A 13737-nucleotide genomic window follows, 5' to 3' on the forward strand; every position below is an offset into this window, starting at 1 on the left:
AGAGATGGAAAAGAAGGACAAACTCTGGAAACTCAGACCATGCAGGTGGTACCCGAAGAGCACAACTCTATGGATGAAATGTTGATTCCTTTCAAGGGGAGATTCAGTAACATCAAGCAATATATGCGCGGCAAGTCACACCCATGGGGGTTCAAACTGTGGGTGAGAACTGGAATCACTGACTTTGATGTGTACCAAGGGAGTGTTGATGGAATATGACAAGCCAAATCTGAACTTGGACTGTCAGGTGATGTTGTGATGAAGCTTGCCTCCAAGCTTCCAGAGGGTCAAAACTACAAGATCTATGCAGACAACTACTTCACCTATGTCCCATTGGTAGTCAAGTTCCTTGAGCGTGGAATCCATTATGTGGGAACAGCGAGGCAGGTACGCCTACCCAACTGCAACCTTGAAGATGAGAAGAGCTTGAAGAAAAAGGGGAGAGGAAGCTTTGATGTCCAAGTGGAGGGGAACCACAACATCTGCGCTGTCAAATGGTATGACAACAGAGCGGCCACACTTGTGTCATCCTTTGCTGGACCAGAACCTGTGCAGAAGATTCAGCGCTGGGACAAAGCCACCAAAACCATTATTGATGTTGAGAGGCCTTACATTGTTGGTACCTACAACAAACACATGGGAGGTGTGGATTTGCTGGACTCATTTGCTGCCAAGTACAAGTTCCCCATGACATCCCGCCGCTGGTACATGTACATCTTCTGGCACACCATCATCCTTGCTGTGATTAACGCCTGGCTCCTCTACAAGCGGGACTGTAAAGCTCTGAAGATGACCAAGAAAGAGATACTGAACAGGAGACAGTTTCAGGTACAACTTGCATCCTCTCTCATTCTGGTGAACACACACAACACAACACCCAAGAGAGGGCGACCATCTTCAGGGAAGACGAACACATTCACACAGACGGTGACATCAGGGAGCCCTTTGGGTCCTCAGAAGAGACCATCCTCAACAGATGTGAGTCCCCCAGCCAAGAGGTCATCGGACCACCCTCCACTGGATGTACACAAAGACATGATTGCACATTTCCCAAAACAGACGAAGAGAGGACGCTGCAGACACTGCAATAATGGATACACAAACACACTGTGTAGCAAGTGCAATGTTTGCCTGTGCTTCACAGATGAAAAGAACTGTTTTAGGGACTATCACTGCAAGTGAACACAGACTTCATTCAAACCACATTGAAAGTGACGGAGGAAAAAGTTTTGTAAATACATTTTTTTCCAATATTTTTATTAATAAATGCTTATTCATAAAACTATAATTGTTGTGTGATTATTACTCATGATATGTACTGTTATGGGGCTAAGTAAGCAATCAATCCTGCAAATGAATACTTAAATGTTCTGTATATCAGTTCAGACAAAGTGAGTACAAACACACAAGTTCTGCTCCCAACACTGCAAATTTACAACATTTCCCTAAAAACTTACTAAAATGTAAAAAAAATTGAAAACTCTTTAATTTCTACATCAGAGGCCTCCTAAAACAATATCTGAGAGGTCAACAAAAAAAATTGCTCATTTTTTTTCTATATCTGGGTCTTACAGGGTTAAATCGGTATGCTAGAATCTATTGCATGTTTTTTGAAGGTGGGAGAGGCGGTCTTCTTTTACAGGTTCCGTAGAAAATTCCTGCAAACAAAAAAACAGATGAAATATTACATTTGTTTCCTGTTGCTTTCTGTTGTTTTATGGACATGGTTTACAAGGAAAATACAGCTAACTTAATGATAAACAGTAAAATTCTGTTTTGACAAAAACTTACCTGACCACATCATTTAGATGGGGATCTAAATAGACAAAGCTGTGATCGTATTTAAGATCTGCTCTGTAGGTGACCATTTTAACCGGAACATCTCTGTTACGTTCTTTCTTAGCCTGGAGTGATATCCTGAACAGCTGGAGACAGAAAAAAAGCAAAATAATTCAGCAAAGAAGCAGCAACATAGAAAATGATCTAAACACACATGTAGACCCACTGTACCTCCAGACCCATCGTAAAGGGAACAGTATCGTCATCCTCTGAATGCAAGATAAGGAGTGGACTTTCCAAGACCTTCACACTGTGGTGACGATAGAGAAAAATATATATTTACAGTCAGAGAGAGAAATATTAAATTTATACAGCACCATTTTATCATATTCTTTTGTACACTGCCCTCTGCATTTATCAAAAGATGGCAAAGGTTGTAAACCCTGCAAAATTAGTAAACAACGTATTAGAATAAGAGCCACAAATAGACCCTTTTACAGTTGGTAAACAGGATGATGTTTTTAGGTGGGTGGGGCTTAGCTGGAGGTAAAACAATAACATTGACATTTTGGTCATGGACTTTCCACGTCCACATACAACATGAAAGGTACCCTTGGTGCATTGGTTGTTGACATTCTGGCTGTGTCAAGTTCTGCCTGTTACATGCATTGTCTTCTTTCAAAATACTCTTACGCTTTTACAGGAAATTTACGTTGGTGCACACTGCAACTTGATGTCAAATGCACGTACTTGGGTTTAGGCAACAAATGCACGTGGTCAGGTTTAGGAAAAAAGAACATTCAGGACACAAACACCGCTCTCTCGGTGAAAGTTTGGTGAAAGTTGGTGTTTGTTGGACCCATCCACCACCTTAACTTTCATTCTTGTCCAGCTGTGTTTCCCCCTGACGCCGCCGGGCACCGTTAAACTGTAACAGCAACCAGCCGTGTATCATGCCGATGGTAAAGGACACCTCTTTCTATTGGTTTCTGACACCGCAAGTCAATGCCAAATGCTGGATTTCGACGACTTCGGAGTGAGACCCCGTTTAAAACAATTCTCCACAGACATTAGCTACCGTGAGCTAGTATGTTCTGTTGGCTTGTTTTAGACAGTGGAGGAAGATGATGCGAGTTGTGCACTCAGAAATATTCATTCTGGGTGTTGCAACGCACTCTTGCACAAACTGGACCGTTTGTAAATTCAGAGTGGTGTCTGAATGTCTAACATTTAGTTATTCAGAGCACCGGACACCACACAAAGGAGGATGACACTTGAATAGTTTCTGCCACTTGGTTCTGTTATTGAAGCTAACATTAGCTAATGCACTACAAAAAGTAAGCGTTACAGAGAAATCTCTGATGATAGCCTCCACTCCTTTGTTTTTGTTGATGGGCAGTGACGGCTGGTATGTGATAAAATTTAAGTTTTGAGCCATGACTCCTCCTTTTCTGGCTCCCAATAACAACATGATGACATTTTAAGACTCCTATGTAGCCTACAGCCCTGTGGTGGAGAGTCATGTTTTGCCTCCAGCTAACAAACTGACGTCATTGTGACATCGGCCCTAAAAGGGTCCATAGACAATAAGAAAAAAAAAAGTACTTACTTTTCATTGTTTGCAAACTTAAGTTTGTTCTTTTGCAATGTCTTCCAAAGCAATTGCTTAAATCCTGGAAACGTCTTGTACACCTGGAAAAAAACACGGTACAAAATATTTAGCAATTTCCTGTGTATTGTGAGAGTAAAACCACAAATACTTTCAGAACAAAATACTTTAGGAAACAAAAAATCACACTGTTAAAAAAAAAAAGGGAACGGGGGTTGCCCTATATGTAGATAGGAACTACAATAGTAAAATTGTAAAAAGCATGTCACTAACACTGCACAACATCATGGAATGTATCACCATTGAAATTGAGATTGAAAAGTCAAAAAATATTCTTATTAGCTGTATCTACAGGACCCCTGGATCATGTTTAAAAACCTTCATGGAGAAAATACTGCATCTGTTGAAATGGTCCTCATCTGCGGAGACTTCAACATTGATCTCCTAAATCCACTTGAAAACAACACAGTTGCAGAATTTATCAACACTATGTATAGTATGAGTATATATCCCTCAATTACTCGACCAACAAGAATAACCCTACACAGTGCTACACTAATAGACAATATATTTACAAATATTATTGACAGGAAAATAACTAGTGGGTTAATAATAAACGATGCAAGTGACCATCTACCAGTTTTTGCACTAGTACAGAGCTACATTAGGACCAACAGGGACACTCAAACAATAAAAACAATCAGACATAAAACATAAGATGCAATTAATTCCCTTAAGATGGACCTGCTAGACCAAGACTGGAACAAAATATATGTGAATGATGTAAATAAAGCATATGGACATTTTCTGACCCTAACTACATCGCTCTATAACAAACACTGTCCACTAGTAAACAAAGTAATCAAACATAAATCTCCTGATAAACCATGGCTAACCAAGGGACTACAAAATGCGTGTAAGAAAAAAATCTATTATATAAAGAATTCTTAAAGAAAAGAACAGCAGAAGCCGAACACTCTTATAAGAAATATAAAAATAAACTGATTAGAATTCTAAGATGCTGTAAAAAAAATTATTATAGCAAACTACTGGAAGACAACAAAAATAACATGAGAAATTCATGGAAAGTACTAAACAACTTAATAAAAAATGGAACTGGAAAACCAGGACATCCAAATTATTTTTTAGCACTGAATAATTCCATTACAAATAATATGAATCAAATTGCTGATGATTTTAATGACTACTTTGTCAGCGTTGGTCCTGGTATGGCGAAAGAAATTGCAAAAACTGAAGGTAGAGAAATCTTTGAAAAAATCCTTGAAAATACAACCAAGAGTATTACCAAGTCAATGTTTATAAGGGGAACAGATGAGAAAGAAATCATGTCACATCTGTAACCTATCTTTAAAAACTGGAGTTTTCCCTGACAAAATGAAAACAGCAAAAGTCATACCAATATACAAAACTGGAGATAAACACATACTCACAAACTATAGACCCATATCATTACTCCCACAGTTCTCCGAGATACTGGAAAAAATATTTTACACAAGACTAAATGAATTCATCACAAAAAATAATATACTATGTGAACAGCAATATGGTTTCAGATCCAAAAGAACAACTGCCCATGCAATAATTGAATTTGTTGATTCAATAACAACAGCAATTGAAAATAAAGAATATGCAGTAGGTGTATTTCTTGACCTGAAAAAAGCTTTTGACACTGTTGATCACAACTTATTATTAAAAAAGTTATTCAAATATGGAATTAGAGGGGTTGCTTTAACATGGGTAAGTAGTTACCTGAAAAATAGAGGACAATATGTTCATATTTATAACGTCAACTCTAATCTGATGGATGTCACATGTGGGGTTCCACAGGGATCTGTTCTGGGACCATTGCTGTTTATATTATACATCAATGAAATATGTGTAATCTCCAAAATAATGAAAACAATATTATTTGCAGATGATGCCAACTTATTGTGCTGTGGTAACAACTTGGAACGGCTTCTGGATGATGTGGAAAATGATTTAAAAAACTAAAGAGTTGGTTTGACTACAATAAACTAACACTGAACTTAAGCAAAACTAAATTCATAATATTTGGAAATCGTGCAACCTCCACAAGCAAAAAACTCACAATAAATGATATAGAAATAGAAAGACTATCTGAAATAAAATTTCTTGGAGTAATAATTGATAATAAACTATGTTGGAAACCACACATTAATTATATTAAAAATAAAATATCAAAATCAGTCGCAATCCTTTACAAAGTTAAAGATCTCTTGTGTCAAAAGTCATTATACCTTCTGTACTGCTCATTTATACTTCCATACATAACTTACTGTGTGGAGGTGTGGGGGAAAACGTACAGTACCAACACCAAATCAATATTTACACTACAAAAAAAGCGATAAGAATAGTAAACAAAACTACCTACAGTGAACCGTCAAACCCACTTTTTATCAAACTAAAAACACTCAAATTTAAGGATTTAGTCAACCTCAAAACTGCACAGATTATGTATAAAGCTAAAAATCAGTCATTGCCACAAAATATTCAGAATTTGTTCCGAGCAAGAGACAAGCACCATAACTTGAGAGGATCTGACATGTTCAATAAACCCCTGGTAAGAACTAATTCCAAATATCACAGCATCACAGTCAAAGGAGTCAAAACATGGAATGAATGTACAGACGAAATGAAAAACAGCCGTTAGAACCAGAAGTATTCCAACTCGCATTTGTGATTGTATTTCTTTGATTATGTATGTATGCATACTATTATGCATCTCTGAATCTATATTTATTTGTAGCAACATTACTTGAAATAAGGGGTAGGTCAAGATAAGTGCATCACTTCTATCTACTCCTTTTCGAACGCTAAATATTTACCTCTGTTACTATGATTGTTTTTTTGTTTGTTTGATTTTTGTTTTTCTTGTATGACTGGTTACCTTATTGATCACCTACATTTTGTTCTATTTTATCTATGTTCGAAATAAAGATTAAAAAAAAAAAAAGAACAGAATTGATTATGTGGTTTAACATCAGTCAACTTGGTGGATGTTTTCAAGTATTGATGTAGAGAATAATTTGAAGATGATTCTTATTGAAGAAAGAAAAATATAGATATAGAATCACCAGTGGGATTTTTGTTTCATGATTTCAACATGGTAAATACCTCTTAATCTAAAAAAAATACTTCCATTTGAAGCTTTATAAGGTTAAACATAGTCTAACTGTTGCTCTCTCAACCTCTGTACATTCTCAACTGTCTAATTAAAAATTCTGCAGTACAACAAAAAAATGTAATGATGGGCCTCACCTCAATGAGCGAATTGTTGCCTAGCAAGTCTATTATACTTGTGAACGGTGCGTAAAGGACTACAGCATCAGCAACAGACCCTGATAAAAAAGACAGTAACAAAAGGTCAATATTTATGGACTTCATAATGCCATACACAGTTTAAAGAATGATTTTTCAGAATAAAATGCAGGTTGTAGTTTGTGATTGTTAGTTTACTTTGTTATTTCCTGCAATCATTCATTTGAAGTCACTTGCCCTTTAAGGACCTGCACACCCACTCAGGTGTTGTGAGCTATTCTGGCTGATTAGGCATCCGCAAACTAACAGAAGAGTGACAGTGATGTCCATCAGTCTCTGTTTGCCCACACAGATTTGAGAAGAGGTCTAATCAGCCAAAACGACTGAAATCACCTGTGTGGGTTTAGTTTGTTAATGCAGGACCTTTAAAGACATAAACCCACCTTGCTCTTGTATTTTCAATGCAGCATTTGTTGCCACCCTGCAAGAAAACAAATAACAAAAAAATAATAATACATATTATACATTTCTTATACATCTGTTGTATATATTAATGTCATGGACAGTAGTAGTTAGTGGTTAGAGAAACTGACCCAGTGCCGAGCGAGTGTCCCCACAGATAGACGGGACCTCTGCTTTGTTTCTTTACCCAGTTGTACACGTAAAGGGCGTCATGGGTCACTCCAGCTTCACTTGGTGTCCCAGTAGAGTCTCCAAAACCTCAGGAGAAGACATATAAACCGTCAAAATCACAATAGTAGCCACACTAAAGCCCCGTTTCCACCGAGCAACACAGTACGGTTCACTTCAGTTAGGTATGCACTTTTTCTGTTTCCACTGTGAAAAGTTGTGGATGGTGGAGACAGACAACCATTCATACTCACATTCACACCTACGGCCAATTTAGTCACCAGTTAACCTGCATGTCTTTGGACTGTGGGAGGAAGCCGGAGTACCTGGAGAAAACCCACACTGACACAGGGAGAACAAGCAAACTCCACACAGAAGGGCTCCCCCACCCTGGGATCGAACCTTTGTTCTGATGTCTTTATATGTGCTACACTGTAACAGGAAATGTTGCTCTGTCTCCACCTGTCACTGAGGACAGAGCTGACACAGCCTGTCTTCTCTAGGCAGCCAGGTCTGACTGTGTCTACCAGTCTCTATGATCAGGCTGTGATCACTGAGTCTGTACATATTCAGTGTCTTTCTCAGTTTCTGATCTGTCACAGCGGTCATATAGTTTCGATCATGTACTGTCTGTCTCTTTCACCCTTCTTTCTCTCTCTTGCTTCTCTTTACCTGTCTTCCTCCTTCTGCAGGTGCACCACACCTGAGAGAGCAACAATAAAAGGGTGAGGTGGGTGAGACAGGCACACATATGCCTGCAGCAGCACAGCACTTATGAGAGATGGTTTTTCTGCCTGAATCATTCCCCAACATGATGTAACATGTTTTTTTTAATTATTATTTTTGTTTGGGTTGAAGCATGCAAATTGTTTTGTGGTCAGGGTTTTGTTTGGTTTGGTTTAGTTTCAAGTATATAGCCAAGGGAGATGAGCCAGCCAGTGTCTGGTTAAGCAACCTCCCCATCTCTTGTTTTTTTTGGCTGGGATCTCCAGCCCCAATGAGCTTTCGCTATTATTTCATTCTTGTTTAACAATAACACTTGTTGATTTTTCCACTGTAAAAGTATGTGGCGTCCTTTATATGTTCAGTGTCTCGGAGAGCCTTGGTTTTTTTAGAGAGGCTGTAACATCCGTAACCACTTATCCTGTTAAGAATTATGGGGGAGCTGGGGCCTAGCCCAGCTGACAGTAGGTGAGAGGCGGGTTACACCCTGATAAATAGAGACAGACAACCATTCACGCTCACAGTCACACCTACAGGCAGTTTAGAGGACTGTGGGAGGGAGCCAGAGCTTGAGCAACTGGAGAGAACCCATGCTGACATGGGGAAAACTCCACTCCAGAAGGGCCACAGTTGGCCTGTTCAAACCTGGAGCGCGCCCCTGCTGTTTAGCCTTGTTCTGTCCACCGTATTCCACAAGTCTGAGATCTAAATGTACGCAGACGATACTGTCATTTATGGACATGCAGTGACCAAACAGCAAGTTGCATGTAAACTCACAGCAGCGACACAGGAATTAAACACCCATCTTCACCTAAACATAAAGAAATCAGATTGTATGTTCTTCACTAAGAGGTCAACAGATTATCATACACCTGGAGCCAGGTCAGGCCCTTAAGCTGCTTGACAGGAAGCTAAACACTGGTCACCATTGTTAGTGCTAGACAAAACAAAACAAAATTTACTGAACTGGCGGCACGGTGGTGTGGTGCTTAGCACTCTCGCCTCACAGCAAGAGGGTTGCCGGTTCGATCCCGGGCATGGGAGCCCTTCTGTGCGGAGTTTGCATGTTCTCCCTGTGTCAGTGTGGGTTTTCTCCGGGCACTCCAGCTTCCTCCCACAGTCCAAAGACATACAGATTGGGGACTAGGTTAATTGATAACTCTAAATTGTCCGTAGGTGTGAATGTGAGCGTGAATGGTTGTTTGTCTCTATGTGATAGCCCTGCGATAGTCTGGCGACCTGTCCAGGGTGTACCCTGCCTCTTGCCCGATGTCAGCTGGGATAGGCTCCAGCCCCCCCGCGACCCTCAAGAGGATGAAGTGGTTAGAAGATGAATGAATGAATGAATTTACTGAACTGGAAAGATCTAATCAAATTCACTGATGCGCATCTTCTAAGATTCTGCACAGCTTGACTCCTCCCCCTTCGTGCTTGTACAGTATAAAGCAGAAAAACAACTGATGACAGACACACTAGAACAGTAGAAAGAGGGGACTGTGAAGTACCTATGAGGAGGTCTGCCTTAAAGCATAGTGGAGCCCAGTCTCACTCTTAAATCATCGAAATCCGGCGCTTGGGCAGTGACGTGTGGCGTCAGAAACCAACGAAAATAGCTGTCCTTTCTTGCCAGCATAACATGCGGCCTGTTGCCGTTATAGTTTAACGGCGCCTGGCAGCATCAGGGGGAAACACGGCAGGACAAGGATGAAAGTTAAGGCGGCGAACGTCTGACTGGAACAGGTCGGAGGGGTGGTGGATGGGTCATACAGACACTGACTGTCACCCGAGAGAGCGGTGTTAGTGTCCCGTGAGATTCTCAAGCCAAACCTTGTTCTTATTTCCTTAACCTAACCACGTGTTTTCGTTGCCTGAACCCTTGTTGGCTAATATGTTTGTTAATGCTGTCAAGTCCATTTGTGTCAAGACAATACATGCATGATAGCGTGCACTGGGGACCATCGTAACTTCCTTACGCCACTGGTAAGATTGGCATGGATTTAAACACCCTGGTCTGCCTCAGCCAGTGACATAAGCAATCTAATACATTTAACACAAATCAACCATATGTCTCCAACACCTACTTGGTTTTTTCACTGTCATGTCTTGCAAGTGGCCTCTTTAAGTGGGCGGTGGCAACATCCCATGTGACCTATGTCACATGACCTCCCAGTGAGTTTAATTGGAACACCTATCCACATTGTACTTTATACCCTGAAGAAGACGTTTCCAGCTGAAACGTGTTGGTAATCCATGGTTTAATGAGGGGTTTTTAACTCAGAGTGCCTCAGATTCTTTTCAGACTGCCAACTAACAACATGGACTTCCATTATAGGAAAGGTATGCAGCCATTGCTATAGTTTTTTATAAAGAATGTATTATGTGGGCTATGACTAAGCAATGATATTCATTTTTTCCATTATCATCACCATCCACTAACTCCCTTTTAGACCTCTAATGAGCAAACTAAAACTCCAATAACGTTAATAAATCCAAACTAACTAATTTGGGATTTGGAGGAGATATTGCTGCCAAAAAAAAGTCAGCAACAATCACAGATACAGAAATATGAAAGTTGATTGTATTTAACTATGTTTTACAGCTGAGGACTGTAGATGAACATGATGTGTCATTTTGTGTAGCAGAATTCTGAAACATGTCAACAGTTCAAAATCATAAGTTTATCAGTAAAACGGGGGGAAATCCAGGACTCTGAAAAGAAGATTAGAGGTTGTATTTAGCAGAAAACGATCACTTAAAAAGCAAAAATAAGCATCTTACCTCTGTAGTCAAAGGAGAAGACATGGTACCCTGCAGCACTCAGAACCTGCAACATACAAAAATCCCAATATCATCACAGGCTGAAAGTCAAAGCTATTCATTAAACTTGTAAAATCCTTTAAAACGGGCACCGTACCTTCACCAGCCCCACTCTGTAATTTAAGGCTCTGCAGAAATGACATGGGAGTAATGAATACAAACAAGCAAATGGTTTTCAGTCTCATTTACTCTGACCCACAATCATTTGTATTCATTATGCCTGTGGGTAAACCCAGGGGCCTGAGTAGTCATGTGATATTAGACTCCATTAGAATCAGTAAAGGGTCCCTATCCTGCTACTGTCATCCCACCTGGTCCCTGAGTTGCCATGGAGATAGACAAAGACAGGACTGCCGTCTCGCAGTGTTTCCCAGTACCACTCCAGGCCTTTCCCCACGGCCCCCTCCCATTGGCTAGCAGGAAGTGTATGCCTGTGAAACACAAGGAGCAAGAGAGGAGAAAGGCACCTGTACTAAATATGCACATGCTTATGGTATTTTCAGGAACTGGTGCACCTCAATGGACAAAACAGGAGCCCACAGATGACCTACCAGACACCCACTGTGATTCCCTTCTCTGTGTTGAGGTAGAAGTTGCATGTGTGGCTCAGTAAGGCTTCAGGTCGGCTGAGATCCACAAAGTATGGGATCCTCTCTGCAGTGGGCAAGAGCACACAAGGTCAGTATCATGTTTTTAAAATCATATCCCGCCATATTGTATCATATCATATTGCACTGCGTTATCATCACATTGTCTTGTATCATATTGTATTATATTGTTTCACATTGAATCACACTGGGCCTCATGTAGTGATATGTGCTTAGAAATGTTCTTCCACAGAGCCTATGTTAGTGAATCAGAATCATTCTAAATTGACAGGTGCTTGCTCGCTCTCTGCAATCAGCAGAGCCATGCCTTTATTTCTTCATACAGGGAAATAGGTTTACCCATAGGTGTGTCATGGGAAAGGCGCTGAAGCGTTTGTACATACATATTAAGGCCCTGAAGTCTGTAAATGTGATGGCAGTTGAAAACAGCTCTTGAAACATGTTCAGACATGTTTGACAACCCTAAATGGCTTATATATGCTCAATGTTGGATATGGAGACAGACATAACCTTATTTACGTACTCTGTGTTCATTTCGTACCCATTTGTGCAGTACCACCGGAGATCATAGAGGCAGTGTGGTACAACATTTGAAACAAAACAGACATATCCATTTTTTGTACGTAAAGGGAGTATAAGTAAGCCTTAAGAGGATAAACAGTCACAGAAAATGGATGGATAGATGAATTGTCTTGTTTCACATCACATTGTATCAGTCCCATCCTATCCTATACTTCCTATCCTACTGTATTGTATCGTGTCCTATTGCTGTATAACTTTCAGTGGAATCATATTGTAATGCCATTACTGTGTTGTTATTCTGTCATCATGATGATTGATTCCAAGAAAATTGTAATCTATAGTTGACAAAGTTTGACAACTTTTGTTTAAAGGGACAGTTCAACCCCAAATCAAAAATACACAATGTTCCCTCTATCTGTAGCGCTATTATCAATCTAGATTGTTTTGGTGTGCGTTCCTGAGTGTTGGAGATATCAGTCGTAGAGATGTCTGCCTTCTCTCCAATGGATGACACTTGACTCGTGATGCTAGAAGCGCCAAATAAATACATTTGAGGAAGCGATCAACAATGGCTCTTTCCAGACACCATGACCCAGTTTCTCGAGATAATCCACATACATTGCTGTTCTTTCCACTGAACTACACCCATCAGCTCAATCCACGCCCTAGCACCACTGAACTACATTGGGTAAGTCAAGGACTCCACCATTAATGTTTACATCTCTTGCCGAGCCTCTCATCCATCAGTAAATTTGTCGGTTTAAAGGTCTTGTATGTTTATTGAATCTTTACACATATAATTTTCATCACGAGAATGATGTCTGATGACATATTCCCACTGCAACATTTACACATCACTTGGTTAACCAGCTATTCCAGTTTATACACCATACAAGTCTCTGCACGACTGTTAGAATACCTCAAGAACACTCTTTTAATACATTGTTTTACTTTTACTGAGTAACTACAACACTGCATGAGCCATTTGGCTACCTCTGCTTCAACAAACAGCCATGTGAGTTATAGTGATGGAACATGCACTGTACATCAGATGAGCACTCTGGACAAGTAACAGACATCACTCACCCAAGTGAGAAAATATGACAAGGCTCAGTATCCCGGGGAACAGGTAGAGGATGACAGGCAGTGAGGTGTAGCCCACCATCACAACAAACAGAATTATCTTCATTCTTGCCTCAGGTGAAATTAATTCCTTTCTGCAGCAAAAAAACAACAACAAACTATTCTGTTCACTGTTCCTTGATTCAATAGTGAAGTGGGGGAGAAACCAGCAAGGCTCTCCTCCAGGCGAAAGGTGTGTTATGAGACGCAGAAAAAAAGGTCAGCGTTTAAGTGAAACCAATCTACCCTGCTATTATTGGTTGACATTTTGTATAGAGATTCAAAGTATGCAAAAAAAACAAACACACCCAGCTGACAGGTTACTGTGTTGTAACACCCCCAGATCACACTGCAAGGCATTGTGGGTGTTGACGTTCTTTGATGTAGCAGTAGTGGTAGTAAAAGTAGTGGAAGTAGGAGCTATACCACATGTAAGAGAGTCTGTTACAGGTGAAAGTCCTGCATTCAAAAGTTTACTTGAGCAAAAGCACATAAGTATTATTGAAAAATGTGCTTTAAATATTAAAAATGTAAATATTTTTAACCAAGTGTGTCATAGTTTTGAGCAGGGTTGGACATTAGCTTATCTGTCCATCTGCCTCCAGTCACTCAGACGGTGACTGAAGA

The 13737-nt window shown here is 40.1% G+C and overlaps 1 protein-coding gene across 1 annotated transcript; it reads right to left on the reverse strand.

Moving 5' to 3' along the window:
• Positions 1–1274: 1274 nt before the first annotated feature.
• Positions 1275–13417, reverse strand: LOC117267466 (lysophosphatidylserine lipase ABHD12-like). The gene is made up of 12 exons (XM_033643391.2): positions 13075–13417; positions 11410–11512; positions 11170–11289; positions 10956–10986; positions 10820–10865; positions 7282–7408; positions 7132–7169; positions 6689–6768; positions 3389–3471; positions 2011–2089; positions 1792–1925; positions 1275–1658 (listed from the first exon to the last, which is right to left on the reverse strand). Exons 1-12 carry the CDS (start codon positions 13175–13177, stop codon positions 1637–1639), a joined length of 966 nt encoding a protein of 321 aa, XP_033499282.1. The 5' UTR covers positions 13178–13417; the 3' UTR covers positions 1275–1636.
• Between the last annotated feature and the right edge of the window lie 320 nt (positions 13418–13737).

The sequence above is a fragment of the Epinephelus lanceolatus genome, chromosome 15 (assembly GCF_041903045.1).
Source record: "Epinephelus lanceolatus isolate andai-2023 chromosome 15, ASM4190304v1, whole genome shotgun sequence".
In the NCBI taxonomy this organism is placed as follows: domain Eukaryota; kingdom Metazoa; phylum Chordata; class Actinopteri; order Perciformes; family Serranidae; genus Epinephelus; species Epinephelus lanceolatus.

Bases quoted from the DNA above. Each gene is read 5' to 3' on its own strand.
- LOC117267466 (XM_033643391.2), bottom strand. From the start codon at position 13,177: ATGAAGATAATTCTGTTTGTTGTGATGGTGGGCTACACCTCACTGCCT. The intron at 10,866-10,955 runs GTACGGTGCCCG...TGTATGTTGCAG, and splicing joins ACAGAGTGGGGCTGGTGAAG to GTTCTGAGTGCTGCAGGGTA. The intron at 1,659-1,791 runs GTAAGTTTTTGT...TTTTGTTTGCAG, and splicing joins CATCTAAATGATGTGGTCAG to GAATTTTCTACGGAACCTGT.